We start from the raw sequence: 21,294 nt of genomic DNA, 5'->3' as shown, positions 1-21,294 counted from the left end.
GGGCTTTTAATTGTAAGCTGTCCCATTTGCCTTGATTTATTGTATCGGTGGGCTTGCAAGGCTTGTCACATTTTAGGACACATTCATAGGACATTGTGTGCTTTGTCTTTCATTGGGAGGGAAAGCAACTCGCTATTATATTACTGTTATATTATATTGCTGTTATACGCTGTTTATTTTCAAAAGCAAATGCATATGTCAGTTGACAGAATTGTGGAGACAGATAACATTAACTTTAGCTAAAAATAATAACGTTACCTAACGTTAGCTAACACCAAATATCAATGATGACTTCTGCAAATAAAAATTGTTTTTGTTTTTGATGTTCTTGATGGTAGAACTATCTTTAGACTAGTGAATAACGTTGATAACCTCAAACAAAGTTTTCTTTTTCTTTTTTATATATTCCCCCCCCCCGATTTTTTATCCCATTTTTATCCCCCATTAGTGCTAACGTAATTTCTTTATCCTGGTTGCTACTCCACCCTCTGCCGATCTGGGGAGAGCCGAAACTGGCTCCATGCTTCCTCCGAGACATGGGCAGTTAGCCAGCCGCTTCTTTTCACCTGACAGGGGAAGCTTCACCGGTAGGACATAGCACGTGGGAGGTTCACACTATTCCAACCAGTTCCCCTCCCTCTGAACAGGTGCCCTTAACGACCAGAGGAGGAACCACATTAGCAACCAGGATATTGCATGTTTTTGGTGAAGGGGGTTCCTATATGAAGGAAACCCCCGGGAGGCACGGGGAGAACATGCAAACTCCACACAGAAAGGCCCTTTTGGGGACCCCACCAGGGCGGTGGGCACTCGAGGACATGCGGACGGGCACGCATTCCTTCAGCGTTCACATCGCCCCAGGTGGGAATCGAACCCACGACCTTCGAGCTGTGAGGCGATAGTGCTTACCACTACACCACCGTACCTCCTTTTATATCCTCAAACAAAGTGTCTTAAAGTGTGTAATGTTAACATTAGTTAGAGAAAAAGCGAGCTCGCGCAAGTGCTGACACTGACTGCTTCACAGACTGACTGGGCTAATCTGAAAATGCTTGACTGAAAAAGGGCCGTTGCCTACCAACAAGGTCAAGATTAAAAGTCCATACTCTTAACAAAAACAAAAACTTCACTGAAAAGGGACATTGCACAACAGGGATTAGGACTAGACAGTCAGCTGAGTTCAAAGACAAGTTTCCTTTACTGTGTGCTGATGAAATTTAATAGCCTAGGATTCAGTTTTAATTTCAAAGTTAATTTCATTGTTTGTTTTGAGTTGACCTTTAAATTCAGCTCAAGCAACTAACCTTGCTAGCTTTGCATACAGAATACTATTTTATGTTAGGCTATAGTGTAAAATTGTTTTTGGTTCATTATGAAAATGTGATGGGATGAACTGGACACCATATTCTCAGTAGCCTACCCTATTTAATGGGAAACCGCAAATCAGCAACTGTTGTTTACACACAAACATTGACTTTAGTGACCTCAGAGATTACTTCTGTGTACTTATACTGTATATTATTCAACTCATCATGAGAAGACCTGTCATTCAAGCCTAATATGAAGGCTCTATGACGATTTTGAAAAAACTGCCTTTTAGAGCCCAAAATTGGCAGCCATCTTGTATTTGAAGGTAAAAAATAAGTCAAATCATTATATAAACACCAAATATGTATTCCTTGACCAGAATAAGCTCTGAAACCATGTATTGTGCATCATTGTAGGTCAAACCATTAAAAAGTTCATTTCCACGGCAGACATTCTGGATTTTGGTCTCTCAAATATTTTCCCCGCCTTTTTTTAAAATACACCCCGGCTAAATTTGTTTATTAACCCTCCTAGATGACAAATCCATTGAGAAACGGACCTTCGCTCTCCACGGTCACGGAAGTGCCACAGATGACCCTACTACATGCACATTCAATCACACTTCATACAGTGCATGTGTTAGTGCTCCTCTAGCTCATGACTTCCCAAACATTTTCATTTTCATTCATAATTTATAGTTCAGGGATTTATACACACTTCATCAGATGGGCGAGTGGTGGTCAGATGACTTTACCCAGACCCAAAACCAACTGCATGAAGAAGACCGTCACACTGTATACAGGTCGATAGCCTCTTGGAATTGTCTACCATGCAACATTTGTTCTATTAAAGGGAGGGTTGGTTTTAAAAGGATGCTCAGAGCCCATCTACACTCACTCACACTATCACACACATCATTGTGTTTATCACATCACTTTTCCACCTATGATTTGTTTTCTATAGTATGTAGAGAGTCGTACTGACCATATATTATTTGTGTCATTAGCCAGCTAGAGGGCTAGCTGACCATGCTAATGTCTGTCTTAGCTTAGATTTGCTGTTTATTCTTTCTTCTATTCTTTTACTTTGTGTTTTTGTATTTTAATTATTGTGTGTCATGTAATGTATATTTTGTCTTGGACCCCAGGAAGACTAGCTGTCGTCTAGGTGGCAACTAATGGGCATCCTTTTAATAAACAAATAAGGACACTGATTCACATCATGATCAAAGCACAGATTTGATGAGATTCTGCCCCACATCCCCTATTTAGAAAAGATTTGCTAAAGAATTAAACCATTGTTCATATTTTAATTGGGGCGATAACAGTGGAGCGTCATTCTTCATGTTCAAGTTTGTTGCTTTATAGCCTTTATCACAGGCATGTCTCAAATGACTGTAGAGAGACCATGCCTAACTAGATCTAACTGAACAACAAGCAATCCAGCACACTTTGGGAGCCGTTGCTCTAGCTAGCTCACTGCGTTAGTACAAACACTGTGAAGGTCAGGCAGGGTTCAACTCCCACTGGGGCCACCCACAATAACAATGAATGCATTTGGATCAATGTGTGTAGTGTTTGATTGTCTCTATTTTGTGTTTTCCACCCAGCCGAGTTCCACTCCCTGTGTCCGGTGGGGCGAGGTTTCTACCATGAGGAAGGAACGACTGAATACGGCCTGTCTCTCCACCGGGGTACATATCATGTTCAGCTCTGAAGAACATTCCTCCCTGGTTATTTTGGGTTCACCGTTTATTTATTAGTCATTTAGTTTAGAATTTTTTCTTTTTTCTGAATGGTTGTACCAAACAAGATAACAGAGATAGCAAAGATAACAAGGTAGCATTAAGTAGCATAAAGGCCTAATCTGAGTTTGAACTATACCTGTATGTATGTAATACTGCAATTTACTTTCATTTTTTTAGGTTTTATTATAAGGACAGTATTTGACAGCTAAATATACCATTTATTAAACATTTATTTTTGAGGTTGTAAAAGCTTGGTTTACTCTTCTATAAAAAAACAGACCTGTATCTTGAGTTATGATGGGTTATGAAAGTAAAGGGATAGTAGTTTGGACTTTTTTGATGTGGGGTTGTATGAGGTACTTGCAGACAGTCAGTGGACTACACAGTGCATTGGACGCCACACTGTTTGCAGACACAAGTGCAGACCGGCCACGTCAGGCACTGAGAGCTGTGTGCTGCTGTAAATGGGGCCATGCTCAAAAACGTAATTTAGCCACCTAAAAATCAATATCAGTTTACATGCACGCTATATTTTGACAATTGTCAGCGCTTTACATTACTTTGCTGCCAAACAGCCCTTTCCTTTCCTACTACATTCTCTCTCAGCCGTGGAAATACGGTATTCCTTCGCCCAAAGCAAGCACTGTGCTGGATTAGGCCTTTTTCTGTTGTCAAGTGGGACAAGGAACAGAAAGCTTATTTTCCATTGTATCTTCAAATGACCAACTGAACTGAATTTCTGTGATAGTCAAATTTCTGAATTTCAGGAGCCAATATATATGATAGATAGATAGATTTATCGATATTGATAGCTAGAATACCATAATATTATTCAATTTTGTGCAAGGGCAGGCACATGTGTTCCACCTAGGCTACATGCTGATTCACACTCATGTCCAGCAACTCCAGACTTGGACTCGGACTCGGGTAATGGAGACTCGACTCGGACTCTTCTCTGGTGACCGGGACTTGGACTTGAACACTGGGGGGACTTGAGACTCGACTTGGACTCGAGATATAGTCGCTCGACTGCAACACTGCGATCTAGAGACATTCAGCAGTAATCGATAATACCTAACTCTTTCATAGGCTTTCACTGACAGGTCATCTTTCATCACCCCTGATCACACTGTTGTTAGGGATCCACCTGCGAGTGTCTCGTCACTGAGATGGGATCTTCTGTCCTGGTCCACAGATATCGACGAGTGTGTGCTGTTTGCCAATGAGATCTGTAAGGAGGGTCGCTGTATGAACACGCAGCCGGGCTACGAGTGCTACTGTCAACAGGGGTTCTACTATGACAGCAACCTCCTCGAGTGCATTGGTAATCACTGAGATACACAAACACCTACTGTAAAAGCTTTGTCTACATTTGTAAAGGTCAATACGTATTTTGAGCGATGCGACACCCACACTAGCAGTTTAGTTGTCGCTTCATGACTGATTCTTGATGTTTACGGCTGCGTGTTCTCCTTCAGATGTGAATGAATGCCACGACGAGTCTCTGTGCACCAACGGTCAGTGCGTGAACACCCGAGGGTCCTTCTACTGCAACTGCAACGCCCCCTGGACCCCAGACTCCAACAAGAAGAAATGTGCGATCGCCACAATAACAGGTGACTCCAACTTGTATGTCCCCCTCTAAGACCACACACAGAGAAACACAGGTGCAAACTGGGACCCAAAAATGGTTCTTTGGACAGATGCCATAGAAGAACCATTTCTGGGTCCACAAAGAACCTTAAAGGTTCTTAATTCTTAGTTATTGGATGAGGGTTGATGGATGAAAGGGGGAAAATAACCAAACCCCTCCATAGTATACACTCACTGAGCACTGAAACACCACTGGGTAGGTATCAGCTTTCAGCTCAATGTCAATCGGCTACCAAAGTGACATCTGCCTCGGGGATCGATGTGTTGTGCATCCTGAGATGCTTTTCTGCTCTCCACCGTTGTAAAAGAGGTTATCTGAGTTACCGAAGACTTTCTGTCAGCTCCAACCAGTCTGACCATTCTCCTCTGACCGCTCTCATCAACGAGGCGTTTCCGTCCGCAGAACCGCCGCTCACTGGCTGTTTGAGTTTTTCGCACCGTTCTGTGTAAACTCTAGAGATCAGCAGTGTCAGAGATACTCAAAGCAAAAGCCCATCTGGCACCAATAGATGCTATGATGCCATGGACCAAGTCACTGAGATCACATTTTCCCCCAGTCTGATGTTTGATGTGAACGTGAACTGAAGCTGCTGACCTGTATCCACCTGATCGTATGCATTGCACTGCTGCCACATGATTGGCTGACTTGATCATTTCATTTTCACAAGTGCTCAGTGAGTGTATATTGTGCTATTGCAAATTAGGCTATAGACGGTTTCAACTCGACAATATAAACATTCTAAATTGCCCCCAGCTTACTTCCTGTCGCAGTGTTTGCTAGTACTGTTCCCTAGCAACACCATTCTGTGAAAACCGTCTACTAGGGCAGATGAACAAAAACACAATGCAGGTGTCTAAGCAAAGGGGTGCAGAAATGCTTCTTCAATGGCATCATTCTGAAGAACCATTTTAGGCACCGTTCTTCTGTGTGACTGTTTATTCTGCATAATGAACTAACAGGTTTGCTGTAACTGCTAGCTAGAAGACTCGCCATGAGTGTGTGAGTATGAAGTCGGGCCTTTTTGTGGTGCAGGTGTGAATGAGTGCCAGGACCCGGCCAACTGTAAGAACGGCCGCTGTGTGGACACGGTGGGCTCCTACTACTGTATCTGCTCCCCACCCTGGACCCTGGCCACTGACCGTAACAGCTGTGTGACGCCCGAGGAGCAGGCCGGTGAGTGCAGGCCCTGGTGCTGGGAGGGTGACTATAGGCAGCAGTGGGTGGTGTATTCTGGAGAACATTCATAGTGTTGTCCTGTGCACACATGTGGGAGGTAGGATGTAGGAGGTAGGAGGTAGGATGAATGAGACTAAATCACTTGACTTTGATAATACCTCACACTTATCCCTCAGTGCCTGGTTGCATAAAGAAAGTTAAAGGGGGACTTACCACCCCCCCCCCCAGATTTCTGGCAAAACGGTATTCTACTTGATTTGAAAACTCTGCAGGCAAGATGGCCGCCTATAGGCCCTTGTACCCTGACAGAATTCCTAGCCCATAAACTAACATAACTTGGCCAATAAGTTTGTAACATACCAAATAAAACAAACCGTAATGTCTTCATTTGATGTAGAATGCAGAGGACGTGTAACTGGTTCGTTAAACTCGCAATCGCATTCCAGGAATATTGTATCTACCGCACACTGCTCTAAAGATGACGTAACTGGCTCGTCCCTCAGAGAGCCTGTTTCGTCCTGGAACCCACTTGCGTGAGAACACACTCGATTTGGGGGTGGATCACGCCAGGATTGGCCAACGCCGCCAGTGCCCAGTACTGTCAAATCAAATCATCGACAGAGACGCTATGACCCACCTCCCAATCCCCTTTTCTTTTTTTTTGCATGACAGTGTATCAATGTGGCTATATTATACATATAGCCACGTTATAAACAACTAACCAACGCTGATGGAAACAGTTTTGCCTGAAATGGTTAAAAGTTATATCAATTTGGTCATTCAGTGGTGTTTTACTGCCATGTAACATATTCTAGCTGCTAATATTAGCCACAGTAGGCGATTACCCGTGATGTATTGCACTGTTAAAGGGCTCGCGCTGAAACGGGTCCATTGGAGTGAATGGAGATGTTGCAACTCTCCTATTATGGCACTGGCGTGAACTAAAGTAGTGATCACATGAAGAAAACATTTTTCACATGAGTGGCCGTGACGTAGGATGCAAACACATTCTGGGCATTTTGAAGGGCAAAGAAAAGTAGGTTTTAACCCATAGAGGGCACTTATGCAGCTGAAAATGATAAAGATTGTAGAATATTATAAATTTGGTCTCAAATGTGGAAATTTTGACCAGAATTCTTCACACACCACCCCAAAAGCCATATTGGTTAAAAGCTGAAAAAAGTGTTTTGGGGGTTAGTTACACTTTAAGAATGTTTTTACCCCCGGGCATCCGGGTAGTGTAGCGGTAGATTCCCTGCCCACCAACACGAGGGTCGCAGGTTCACGCCCCGTGTTACATCCAGCTTGGTTGGGCGTCCATACAGGCTCTTGACTAGGACAGTAGGCATTGTGTATAAATGTGTGCGTGCGTGTGTGTGTGTGAGCCCTGCATAAGCGATTCTGAAGCTGCATGGAGACATCTGGCACAAGGAGTTTTCGGATTTTGTGATGTTGATTTTCACTGTTGAGATAACAAAGATATTTCAGGTGAAAGTTATTTGCAGGCAAGTTAGTGATTTAAATGCAGTCATTCGATCTATGATGCCATCTTGTATGATAGCATTTTATGAAAAGAAAAAAAAATACAGTATAGAAATGAGGCATCTGCAGAGCTGCATTATGTATTTGAATTGAATTTGAGTTGTCCACCAATGTCTTTATAGCTGATATCAAGCTAAAATAGCAAGACAAAAGTAGCCAGATAAAATCATTCAGTATAACTCCAAACATATCCTTAGGATTTGGAATCATTAGTTTCATGAATCATGAATCGTGAATTGTTACTTTAAAGGTTATGGCAATCATCTAATGATGGAAATAGCAGATGACTTGTTCCTTGGCCCAAGGCCTCTCTGTCCACTAAATCTAATGGAAATCCATTCATTAGTTGAGCTACCCCACTGACAGACAGACTAACTAACTATCGAATGGGTGACAACATAACCTCCCTGGTGGAGGTAGTAAATCCAGACTCTTACTCCAATTGGTCTGAAGGAGGTGTTAAAATTAAAGATCGATTTTTAACAGTTTAACTCCCTCGTCATGAATCCTATACAATAAAACTTGCTACATATACACATCTCACATGTTGTTCAGATTTGTCCATGGAATCACATTTGACCTGATGGATTTTCAGCCTGATGGTCAGCCTGAGTTTTTGGTTGGTACATATTATTATTTGAGTAGCAAAGAGTAATGTTCTTAAAATCAGCCCAGCAGGATAAACAACAGCCATTAACTAATAATGAACTTGCCTGTCACTAAATTGCTGATAACTGTCCACTTATCATGAGCCTTATACCTAATATTGAGGACAGATAAGGAATCACGTCTGCAAAAGCTTTTGCAAACAGATCTAATTGGCGACACCACAACACCAAATCTAAATGTTTTGCAACATCATTATAAAACTTGGTGGACACATCCGGATGTCTATTTTGAACATGCTTACCAAATGCCATTATGTAAATGACAAGGCACTCATTCTTTGCGGTCACATCAGTCTGATGATGGATAGGTCTAAACATCAGCCTTAAGTATCTACCAAGCTAACGCTTTCCTCAAGTTTTATTCCACTTTATTCCATGTTGAAATATTGTTGTCTGTTCAGTCCAAGCCATTCAAACACAACTTACTGCATTTAAGTCACACTAACTCATGGCAGCATCATTACACCTCTGCAAGTAAACCATCATACACAGTAGCTGCTAACTGCTTGGTGGATAGAAGATCCCTTGGTTGATGTGTCACTGCGACCATGCTTTCTATCACAGTATCACCTGCAACTTTATTGCAAAAAGTGCAGTGAATTATTGCATGAGACTCAATGACAGTCTTCTGCCTGAAGCCACTGTAAAACACTAAATTCGTAGCAGTAGCCATCAGCAAATAGCCACAGTGAAGGAACCAACTTGCATGAGAGTTTTGAAAGGTCGAAAGTTAGATCTTGTTTTATGCAACCCAGCACAGATACTTGCTATTTGCTCCCTCGTTTGATTTTTGGGGGGGGCAATGTCACACAAATGACAGAATTAATCACAAACCCTGCTTAGAGTCTACATCCTAGCCATGAATGTCATGATTGAATCGCGGCCTGTTTCATACTGATTCTCCTCAGAAGGATCTGCCTACATATCGAGCCACAGCTTACGGGGACGTAGCTGAGAGCAGATGTTCATATTGTAACCAGTGTCTCTGGTGCCCTTTGCAGATGTGAATGAGTGCCAGGACCCCTCGTACTGTAAGAACGGGAGGTGTGTGAACACGCCCGGCTCCTTTCACTGTATTTGCAACCAGCCCCTCACCTTCAGTGCAGCGCTCAAACAGTGCGTCTATGACGGTGGGTAAAATCAACCGAGCGTCGGGCTCACCTGAGCCTGACCAGTGCAAATGAGTTTCGGCTTACCTTGACATCTGCCACTCATGTTACTCTGTTCAACTGCTCCCAATTTGTGTCCCATCTGGCCAGTAGCCTACTGGCTTTATGTTCAGGTGCACCACTTCCCCTCTTACCTGCTCTGACATGATATCACTTTCTCTAGTTATTAAAATTACATTATAGGCATGCAAAGTCATATCACATTATGCTCAGTATGCGGGAATGTGATTGCTTTTGGCATTTTTTTCTGCACGTTTATTCTTCCAAAAAAGTATTTTTCTCTCCTCATGTCTTGCCTTGTGTTATCGATGTTATTGATTGATCACACTCTCTCATAGATGATCATGTTGATTTGGACCTTGATATGGTAGGAATAGGATAGATTAAACTGTACATTCAGTTCCAGGTCTGAGCTCTACCCAACAAGCCTCACTAGTGATAGTTTAACGCGTAAAGACAAATTATCGCTTATTAATATCCACAATAAAAAATAAGAAGAAATAAATCAATAAAACATCATGATAATGGTATAATCTACTGTACTGTACTGTACACTACATTACAACGCTGGTTATGCTAATGGCCTTTAATGAGATTGATTAAACATGAAGCATTATAGCCAGCAGATGAGCAAAGGACATTATTGACATTGAACCATTGTGCTTTCAAACATATTCTCTACCTTCACAAATGCCCTCTCATTGTGCTCAGTGAAGAGGAGGGAACAAGCACAAGCAGTCAGGCAGTAACAAACTGTAACGACAGTGAACTGTGAGCAGAACTTCAGCATAAAGGCAACATATGCAGTGAGCATGATCATATTAAGCGTATCACACACCCACACCTATATTTACCAGTAAGCACTGTGCATGAGATTGGCAAGTACAGTAGATAGCTAGACATGGGCGATGGCTCTACAAAAAAGAAGAAGATTGAAATAGGCCAGTGTTTGATTTGCTTTCTCGTCCACTTATCTTATGCCTTCAGCAGTTCAACAGGCACCTACAGCAGTTTCACACGATGGTTATGTAGAGAACCAACCTGACAACTCACATGACTCTTATGGACACCTAGGCAGCTAGCGCCACATAACTGTATGTTGCCCGGAGGTGAACATAATGAACACTTAAGGCGGAGGCAAAATAAATGGTTTCCATCTAGTTTGTAGATATTACATTGGTTCTTAGATTAGTTTGTTAGTTTTACATTAGTCTGTAGATTCCAGTAGCTAAATTAAATTAAGTAAATAAACTAAGTTCGTAAAGCGGTTCAGCCTCCACTTGCCATGACCAGGTCTCCATACTGTATAAACAGCCTGCCGCTGGTATAAATAATCGCTCCAGCTTGGAAAAGAATCAAGACATTTTCTTTGCTGTTTGTGTTATTTTCACAGGGAATGTAAGCTAGCATAAAATAAATCCTGTGTTATGGCTCGCTACTGTAGGCTATGGCAGCTACAGTAAATGCATCTGTTAAATGGAGCAGTTTGCACGGATTATGGGGTGGTATATTTTATGCAGTAACCTATTTTACACTCCCTCTTATTCACGTTGACAAGTATTTTCTACTGAAGCTTATTACTAAGTGGGTTTCATAACTGAAACACTTATTGAGCTATCGCGGCCTTGTGAGTGATGCCATCATGTAGGTTGTGACACAGCTGTGTGCACTACTGCAGAAAATGTGAATCCAATTAATGATTTCCCTCCAAGGCAAATAATGTACATTTGTCAGTAGTGTGCCATATCATTTTATCCTAACGAGCTGAATTTCCATCGATGCTTCATCTCAACTTTGAACGAAATTCCATGTTGCTCAATACACTCGCAGTTGTGCATACTCACAACATGGACGCTTAAAGTTGCTAAATTGACGTTGAACAGGCAAAAATCATTGTGGATATCTTCTTATTTGCTTGCAGCACATTGAGTCATTTTGAAAAGCATAGAGATCAGCAGTGTCTGAATGATGCTTGCTTACAGTATATACTGTGATACAAGCATAGAAACTTGATGTATACTTGACAGTTCCTTAATCTTGAAAGTTTTGAAGGAAATACTGACGATCTCACTTCACTGTTAATTGTCATGCATATACAGTAACATTAAAGTGCAGGTTTTCCCATCCTTCTTTTTGGCCCAGACCGCACCGCAGCCCATAAGGACGTGTGTTTCCTGCAGGTTGATGAGGATCTGATCTGCAGCTTGCCCAGGAGTGGCCTGGTGGTGACCTACTCGGAGTGCTGCTGTCACTACGGCCGCGGCTGGGGGCCCGAGTGCCGCACCTGTCCGCAGAGAAACTCAGGTGGGGGAGACCGGCAACCAAGTTCTTCATGCAGGCTCCTAGGTTTTGAAAGCATTTGTCCCCCCTGAGTTCCACTTTCTCCTAAGCTGACAAGTCCTTTATTCCTCGTATTCAGTGATCTTCAGCCGTCTGTGTGAGATGCATCTGGAGACCGAGTCTGACGGGGAGCTAGATTTCTTGGCAGCTTTTGCCAACTACAACCCAGGTAGCGTCCTGCGATATATTTGTCAATTGACAAACATGTCCGACTCTATCCAGCCCCAACCCACTGTTTGTCTGTTTTCATCCTTCTCTCTTTCCCTCACCGCATCTGTTGCTGGTCTAAAGGTGACAGTTCGGAGGAGGATTCGGATGAATGCAGCTGCGCCAATGGCCGCTGTGTACGTTCCTACCTGGGCACCATGTGTGAGTGTAACTCAGGCTTTAGGCTGGACCACTCCCGCACCCGCTGCACAGGTACGTTTACAACTCCTCAAACAGCGTTCTTTGTCTCATATTCATTCTCATCAGACCACTGACTGAAGTTTCTCATCATGAATTGTTACTGTACAATATATTTTGTGTTGATTTATTATGTTTAAGCTTTTAGCTTTTTTTTTTTTTTTTTTTTGCTGCTGCTTTTTATATTTTAATAGTGTTTTAATTGTTTTAATTGTGTTTATTATCCTGTGTTTTTATATTATTATTATCATTATTATTTATTCTTATTATTCTTATTATTGGTATTTACTGTAAATGAGACTAGTGTGTCTGCATGTGTGTGTGCACACACCCCTTTGGATGCTGTAGGTAGTGCTATCACCAATTGCTGATACCTGTTGGAGCATGCAATCTGTGTGTGTGTGTGTGTGTGTGTGTGTGTGTGTGTGTGTGTGTGTGTGTGTGTGTGTGTGTGTGTGTGTGTGTGTGTGTGACGTGTGTGTGTGTGTGTGTGTGTGTGTGTGTGTGTGTGTGTGTGTGTGACGTGTGTGTAGGTGTGTGTGTGTGTGTGTGTGTGTGTGTGTGTGTACCAGCTAGTATACAAAGGTCCCTTGTAAGTTTACAACAACAGAGACAACAACAACATTGGACTGGTTTAAAATGACAGGGAAAGCTTGCTTGTCTCCCTGCTGCAGATCATCCAGTTGATGAGGACATAGTCATTTTTAAAGTTAAAGCCAGATTACAAATCCTTCCGACCAGGCTCAATCTCTCTCTCTGCTATCCTAACACTTTTTCTCCTCATTGTCTGCACCATGATCATAATCCAGTCATTGAATCCATGTCTCATATTCTGAATGGTTGCTTTGTATATAAGGGAATGTATATTGCAAGACATGACAGAATTGTTGACCTGTTAGTTAAAGACATAAGGTCATATGTTCCATCCTCTGTTGAAATCCATAAACACTCCCGTGTTTCAACTGCCATGTTCAAACTGTGTACGGTAATACTGAATATGACATATTTTCAAATATGACAGCTAATACACCTGATGTTATTGTTGTCGATGAGGACAGTAGAGAGGCCACCATTTTGGAAGCTATATATCACCAAGGTTTTGAAATACCAACTGCTCAAGGATGCCATTTTACAGCTTGGGTATAATTGTAAATTGCTTGTTTTCATATTTGGAAGCCTTGGTAATGTCCATAGGCTGGTCGTAAGTGGCCTGCAGAGGGCAGGACTGCCCAGACCGAGAGCCAAGGCTCTGGCCAAATTCTGCTCTATTTCTGCAATAATTGGCAGTCGCCACATTTGGAGGAGGCGCTGTTTCCTTTATCCATAGATTCAGACTAGATACATCTGTCACTATAGACAAGTTTCCTGGGCACTTCCGGTTTGCTTCCGGACTCGGCCGCGATATGTCTGTCTCTTCCGGTCTTTGTGAATACAGAGAAGCGTAACGTACTAGCGTAGTAGCCATAGCGACCTCCGAAAAAATGCAAACTTGGGATCATTCTCCGAGTCTCCTGTCTAACGAAAGAGTGTCTATCCCACACCCGTTGACAGTGGACACATGGGAAGATAATATGTGTAAATGGCCGAACGTAACTACAGGCAGGATTATAGTGTATTTTGAGGAATAAATGGCGGTGGACGGCAACGCGATGAACAATCTCAAAAGCTCCGAAGCGTCAGCCAGACTAATGTTAGGTTACAGTCCTCTCCTCTGTCACAGTCAGTCAGACTAACGTTAGGCTACAGTCCTCTCCTCTGTCACAGTTAGTCAGACTATCGTTAGGTTACAGTCCTCTCCTCTCTCACAGTCAGTCAGACTAACGTTCAATTACAGTCCTCTCCTCTGTCACAGACTAATGTTAGGTTACAGTGACAGTACTCTCCTCTCTCACAGTCAGTCAGTCAGACTAACGTTAGGTTACAGTCCTCTCCTCTCTCACAGTCAGCCAGACTAACGTTAGGTTACTGTCCTCTCCTCTGTCACCGTCAGTTAGACTGACGTTAGGTTACAGTCCTCTCCTCTGTCACAGTCAGTCAGACTAAGGTTAGGTTACAGTCCTCTCCTCTGTCACAGTCAGACTAACATTAGGTTACAGCCCTCTCCTCTGTCACAGTCAGTCAGACTAACGTTAGGTTACAGTCCTCTCCTCTGTCACAGTCAGCCAGACTAACGTTAGGTTACAGTCCTCTCCTCTGTCACAGTCAGCCAGACTAATGTTAGGTTACAGTCCTCTCCTCTCTCACAGTCAGCCAGACTAACGTTAGGTTACAGTCCTCTCCTCTGTCACAGTCGGTCAGACTAACGTTAGGTTACAGTCCTCTCCTCTGTCACAGTCAGCCAGACTAACGTTCCTCTTACAATATTGTGAAGAGACTCCTCAATTATCATTAAAGATTTTCTGATTTCTGATTCTGATTAATTATTCATAACTGTTTGCACTCAAGTACCAAAAACAATGAATGCATTGAAATCTGTATGACATGGAAAAGTGAACTCCTGGAAGTACTACAATGACACATAAAATCTCTTACAGAGTTTTATTGATGAAAAAAGTTACGTTGTAAGTCAAAAAATACAGTCTATTCAGCAACAAAGTAAAACAGAATATCAGCAGCAGCAGGCTGTATGGGTCCAGATGGTACATAATCAAAAAACAAAATAACATGATTACATAGCAAAAATACATGTCTACATAATCCAAAAACAAAAGAACATGAGAACAGTCGAGTGCAGAATACAGTCGAGTGCAGGGACAAAGCCGTTTGGTAGCGGGCTGATGCTCAAAACACTGTCGATCCAACCACTCGTTCAGGCGTTTCTGTGTATTGTGACAGCCACGCACTGCACAATGTGTTCCAGAATAACCCATTGTTAATAACGTCCGCTAACGTAGCTGATGTTAGCGATCGTTGTAAAAAAGTTTGGATATTTCGGCTGCTGCCTTTTGATGTGCTCGCTGCTGTGGACGCAATGTGGACTTAACCGGAAGCCGGGGACATATAAGGCTGATATGGCGCCGCCCTAGGCCAGCGCGGGGAAACTTGTCTATAAGATTTCCCATTGATTGTGCATCTATTATTGTTTGTGTTCAAGGATTTTTTGTCTAAATGTGAACACAAATAAAGTGTGTGTGTGTGTGTGTGTGTGTGTGTGTGTGTGTGTGTGTGTGTGTGTGTGTGTGTGTGTGTGTGTGTGTGTGTCTGTCTGTCACCTGCTGGCTGCTGCAGGTAGTGCTATGACTAATTGGCCATTTTGGGCCATTTAATCGGCCATAATGACCTAATTAAAAAATCTGGCCCTGTCATCGTCTGCTTGGGACCTCTGCCAGTACCCGTGCCACATATTAATGCTGTCAGGCCGACGGTGTCTGAGGGAAATGAAACAGAGAAGATACATATATATATATATATACATGTACATACTGTATATATATATGTACATGTATATGTATATATATGTACATGTATATACATATGTGTATGTACATGTACATATATATGTATGTACATGTATATATATATATATATATACTGTATATATATATACACATACATATACTGTACATGTATGCATAGGTTTTCCCTTTTGTTTGTTAGATGACATGACACTCTTGTCCTCTGTGTCTTTGCAGACATTGATGAATGTGCTGAACCAGGACCTCGTATCAATCCATGTAAGAACGCCCGCTGTGTGAACACCATAGGCTCATTCAAGTGCTACTGTAAACATGGCTTTGTGGCCGCGCGGAGGCCCAACATGTGTGTCCGTCCTAGAGCTCGGTAACCTCCGTCTGTCTCTCTGTTTATCTTAATCTGCCAACACACACAAACACGCACGCACGCACACACATACTTCAGTAGCCCTCTGTCTCATACTTACAACATGGGACCAGGTGGACACATTGTGTTCCTAAAAACAAGTCTTCTCATCACCAGCCCAATCCTAGGAACAGCTCGTTTGAAATGTACAAAATGTATTGTTGTCTGCTCCTCTTTCACTCCCCATTGCACATGTTAAAAGTAATAAATCAATGCAGACAAATACATAGGTTTGTTTTGTTAGGTGTTTTTTGTAATTATTGTTTTTTCTTTTTTTTACTGTTTGTTCATTAACTTTTTAATGTGCATTTTGTGAATTTCTTTATTTGTGCCCCTGTTGTTGCATTGATCTTCTATTCTTAATTTCAATCCTTGGTCTCAAACATCCTGCCATTTTAAACATGGTAAAGAGAATACCACACAATTGTAAGACTTTATATAGGTTATTCCTATTGTCTATAACATTATAACGAGTTAGTATTTGTGAAGTTGTAGTTCTGTAAGACTGTAAGACACAAATTGGTGAATTAAGATCAAATTAAGGTCAAATCTGGAATAACCTCACAGGCTTCATTACATTACATTATATTCTCTGGTTTCTATCTCTGGAAGAAAGTTGTTCTTATATACTGTATATAAGTATTGATCAGACTGTCCCAGATTATAGGAATACCATGTGAACTTTTAGATTTTGTTGTATTCCCTTTTACCTTTCCACTTAGGTTGACATTGTTTGATGTCTAATTGTAAGCAGACATCCTCTATCTCTGAAATATCCCTCTCTGAATTGTATTGTTTAACCATGAGTCGATTTGATTGATGATTTTGATTGATTGTACAGTTTGTTCAGTGGAATATCCTTTTCTGAAAGATTGCTGCCTATCTACCCTTGTATTTTTGTTGATGTATAGTATTGGAAGCCTAAATGTTTTGTATTATTTTGACATGTGCACCTAAGAGAAAAAGGAAATGCGCTTAGCAGTGAATCTAGGGGGAATGTTTGTAGCTGATTCAGGAAAAAAAGAAATGTTGTGACATCTTTTGACAAAATTGCTGCATCTATGTATTTACAAAACCAAAGAGGCTCTTGAGAAAAGAAATTTTTTAATAAAAAAACAAACAGATGTCAACCACTCACCATTTGTGTGTGTGTGTGTGTGTGTGGGGGGGGGGTTGATGGTTATGGCATGGTTGTCACTTTCTAACTCAATTATAAATTGATTTTTATTTTTAAATGCTAACTGATTAATGTCTGCTATTTTCTCTTTATATGAAGACATCTGGTTAAAAAATTGACAGGTTTATGAGAAGTGAAAATGGTGAGTATGACATCAAAGCCGACATATCTGACAGGCAGACACTTTCAACTGGTGAGCCAAAAGAGTTCCCATACAGTGGCTTTAGCTGCTAACTGCTAATGTGGGCTTCAGTGCTGACCTTTTGAAACACGCCTTGAAAGCAAATAAAGCTGGCACGCAGCAGGGGAGGCCTCCCTCCACAGGTTTACTCCTCTGCTCTATTGCTCCTCACCTCACTGTACAAACATCAAACATTTACATATGCGATTTTCACTTTTAAAGCAACTTATTTGTCAGTAAAGTACGGTAAGTGTTTTATGGCTGCTGCATGCTGTCTATAACGGTCTGTGGCTATCTTGCAGCAAAAAGAAGCATTAGGTTTGCGTTGTAGGCATTTTAGTGGACACTTCCATCCACAGTGAGTGTGGAAAGGTTTTAATTCCTAGATTACCAATATCACAGCCAATCAATAGTAAGGAGTGCAGGATCAGAACCAATACAGTCTGACAATACATAGCCTACCAAAATACTCTGCATCACAGGAATCCCTATATGAAAAGAAAAAAAAGGACAGAAGGAAGTTGTTTTTTTACTTACTGTAACCTATTGTAGTCATTGATGGCAGGTTTTGGTCCCGGTGACACTTGAACGTCAATCAATGAATTTTATATTTATATAGCCTTAGCCTCAAATCACAGCACGAGTTATCTCAAGGCGCTTTACAAATAACTTGGTTGTTATATCTCCACTTTGGGACGGCCAGTTCTTATTCAAACATAGCCCTCCATCACAGTTGACATCAATAAGGAGGACATAAATTCCTGCTCAGCTGATTGCATGTTGGTGTGAATATGAGGAGATGAGTTTGATGCAGAGCTTCTGCCCCAGACAGGAGCCTCTCTGTTTGTGCCACTGAGCGGGACGCCCCCTACAGGTGAACTGGCCTACATTACACCTATTCATTTATTCATTTAATTGTTCAGTTATGTTTTTGTAAATTAATTCTCCTTTTAAAGTGCCAATACATCCCGGAGTTTACCCTAACAGGTGGGGTGGGTCCTGCTGCCTCCTGAAGTGCGACCTACATAAAAGAATTGCATTAGTCTGGCTTTCAATGAGTTTTAATGTTCCAATATACTTGTTCAGAGGTTTTTCATCCCTTCCAAGAATAAGATTCTGGAGGAAACACCAAATACTTGTAATTTCTTTGACGGAATGGTCAAATTCAAAGAGATCGCGGTGGCTCTGTGGCTCACCTGGTAGAGCGCGTGCCACAAAGGATTAGTTCTTCGTGCAGCCGACCTGGGTTCAAATCCGACCCCTGGTCATCCCCTCACTCTCTCCCCACCTTTCCTGTCTATAAACTGTCCTGTCAAATAAAGGCAAAATGCCCACAAAAATAATCTTAAAAAATACAAATTCAAAGAGATCAAATATCAGCACAAAATACAGCCCCAGCAGCTTGAGTCTAAAATGATAAGTATCTGTATTGGCCTTCAAAACCCAAATCAGTTGAACCCTAGTTAGTATTGCAGTTATTAAATTAAAGTGTCAAATTGAGTTGCTGCTGCTGAGGTAGTCTGGCAGTGCCAGCCGTAGATGAGCTCTACCTCCGTCGCTGGAAGCTTGCTTGCTGACGTCGACGGTGGGTCTGACTACGTGAGACTACTGCTGAGGAGATGAGGAGGTCCCCCCTACCAGATTACTACCTGGAGTGGCTGTTCAAAGACTGCCAGGGGTAACAAGGTTCACACAGGAGAGAAGGGATACATAATAGGCTACTGGTGGGATAGTCCATAATGATGCATCTGTGTCACCCTGAGCTGGGGTTTATTCATAAATCATTTTTTGTCACTTGAAATTTGAATGCAGTGAAAAGAGGATCCTGAACTGTGCTTTGAGCTAAGTTTGGATAATGATATGGTTAGAATATTGATTACAGAGTCGACATCGCATTGAACTGGCAAAATTAAGGACCTACGACTGTATAATTTAAATTCTCACATTGTATGAATGCCACATTGTTGAGCCTGTTTTAGATGCATATTTGACGTGCATGGGGATGGCATTAAATTTTTCACGTTGATTTATTATTATTATTATTATTTTGTATTTTGATTGCTTTTCTGACTCACACAAAAAACTGATTACTGATGCCCAACATGACCTCAGTGGCAGACTGTTGCCAAAAATGGCCTTGTACAGCATGCCATAGTGAGTCACACAAAACGACTAAAACAGGACACAAAACTGTATGTGACGTATGTTGTTTTCCATGGCCGTGCCTCGGTGTGTGTTGCTCAGTGCTTGTTTTGTTCGTTTACTTGATTGCATTGGACACAGTTTGTACCCTCAGTTTGTTTGAGTTAGTTATTACAAGGACAGATTGATCAAACAAAAATGCCTGCATAAAAGCTTTACATATAGGCTGTTGATGTTTTTAAGGCCCCAAAGGAGAAGCACCTCATTAGAGTATAATTAGCCCAGAGTGACAGCCGGTCTGATCACTGGGGGATGTCACAGACGTGAGAAGAGACGTGATCCAGAGTTTCAGAATACACCCTGCACCAAAAATACTAGCTGCATCATCACATAGCCTATAATTTAACCTAACGCTCACAAATCAAGCCCCAGGTTGGGAACAACACTTTTTAAAAGTTGTTTTCTAACCAACCATGAGGCAAACCTCAACCCTTAAACACAAGTCTTTCTCTTGCCTTGCCCAAGTCGGTCCTTGTCATTGCCTTACTTTAAGCTAACCAAACTAACCCTTTCCTTCATATTATCTGTTTTTTTGTTTGCCAAAATTCAACCATTTAACCAAATGTATGGGAAAATCATTCACAACATCTTTCACTAGGGGGAGCTGCTTGTACATGTACTGTATAGTCCATCTCAGTGCTCATATTATTTTTCTATCACTATCATCTTTCCTATTATGTTGCAATAATGCACATTAGCACGGAAGGCTAAATGTATTTGAGGAGTGAAGGTGAGGTCAATCCAAGTCATTATGTGTGTCAATATAGAGACACAGTATCTCACTGCCACTATAGTAATCATTGACTGTATGATTTGTGGTCACCATTCTTTATTTCCAAGTTGTGGAGAAGAATGAAATTGTTATTGAACATTGAAAAACAAAGTGCCTTTTGGGATCTACTTTTACAGATTAGCTAACCTATAATGCCTAATGCAGAGGTTAATTCTTGTAAAACCAACAAGAACCCTGGATCATCCTTTAACACCACATAATGGACTCTAATTGTGTCCACTCATATATGTGTGGCAAGTGCTTTTATGGTCGTAGTACACAGTATGTTATCCCCACTCTAAACGGTGTGTGCACCTCACACTGACCTAAGCATGATCTGACCTAAGCAAAACCACTCACTGCATGATCTGTACAGAAAAGACAGTTAAGCCTTTTGCTCTTTGTTTTTTATCGTTATATCATTAGCAATCTACCTTAACACCAGGGGTGCCCAAATTCTTTCCCATGAAGGGCCAAAACTCAATCTGGGTGGAGGGCCGAGGGCCAAAAATAAACGTTGTGGAATTACATTAAAATGTATTGTGTTTTATAGAAAATTAACATTCTAAATCTAAAATAACATTTCAATATGAGAAAAAGCGAGGGCATGTTTCGTTTCGTAGTGGCGACGTATATTGTACTCTTTCAAAACAGCCACTCTCTGTCTGCAAATGAGACAAACCGCTGTTGAATTTACTTCGGTAAAGAAATACTCGTCTTGCCACTCCGTCCTAAACTTTCTTTTGTCAGTGTGCCACTGCTGTGATGATGATCTGTTCATCTTGCTGAGCTGGTGTAAAGCCAGTGACTGGGGAGGAATCAAATATCAGAGCTCACCCCCCAACCAGGTGATTCAGCCAACCAATCAGTAGCGATCAATCCTCAGACGGCAATGCCTCAAAGATGTGATAGAGTCGGGGAGAGAGAATACCAGCTGCAAAAAATTAACGTTAATAAAAAAAAAAATCATATAGGAACCCCCTTCACCAAAACATGCAATATCCTGGTTGCTAATGTGGTTCCTCCTCTGGTCGTTAAGGGCGCCTGTTCGGAGGGAGGGGAACTGGTTGGAATAGCGTGATCCTCCCACGTGCTATGTCCTACCGGTGAAGCTTCCCCTGTCAGGTGAAAAGA

General features: G+C 41.7%; 1 protein-coding gene across 3 annotated transcripts in view; it reads left to right on the top strand.

Annotated features, from left to right (window-relative positions):
- The window catches only part of ltbp3 (latent transforming growth factor beta binding protein 3), a 66,980-nt gene extending 50,021 nt beyond the window's left edge, over positions 1-16,959 (top strand). For all 3 annotated transcript variants that reach the window (XM_083634536.1, XM_083634537.1, XM_083634535.1), the window contains exons 21-29: positions 2,918-3,001; positions 4,251-4,379; positions 4,534-4,671; positions 5,742-5,882; positions 9,097-9,225; positions 11,407-11,568; positions 11,684-11,773; positions 11,896-12,024; positions 15,642-16,959. In XM_083634536.1, coding sequence (XP_083490662.1) covers positions 2,918-3,001; positions 4,251-4,379; positions 4,534-4,671; positions 5,742-5,882; positions 9,097-9,225; positions 11,407-11,568; positions 11,684-11,773; positions 11,896-12,024; positions 15,642-15,793 — 1,154 coding nt within the window. In that variant the 3' untranslated portion in view covers positions 15,794-16,959. The remainder of the gene's footprint in view (positions 1-2,917; positions 3,002-4,250; positions 4,380-4,533; positions 4,672-5,741; positions 5,883-9,096; positions 9,226-11,406; positions 11,569-11,683; positions 11,774-11,895; positions 12,025-15,641) is intronic.
- The last annotated feature ends 4,335 nt before the right edge of the window (positions 16,960-21,294 follow it).

The sequence above is a fragment of the Poromitra crassiceps genome (genome assembly GCF_964638095.1).
Source record: "Poromitra crassiceps genome assembly, chromosome: 1".
Lineage (NCBI taxonomy): Eukaryota > Metazoa > Chordata > Actinopteri > Beryciformes > Melamphaidae > Poromitra > Poromitra crassiceps.
The sequence above is the reverse complement of the archived record's forward strand: the minus strand, read 5'-3'. Positions and strand labels throughout refer to the sequence as shown.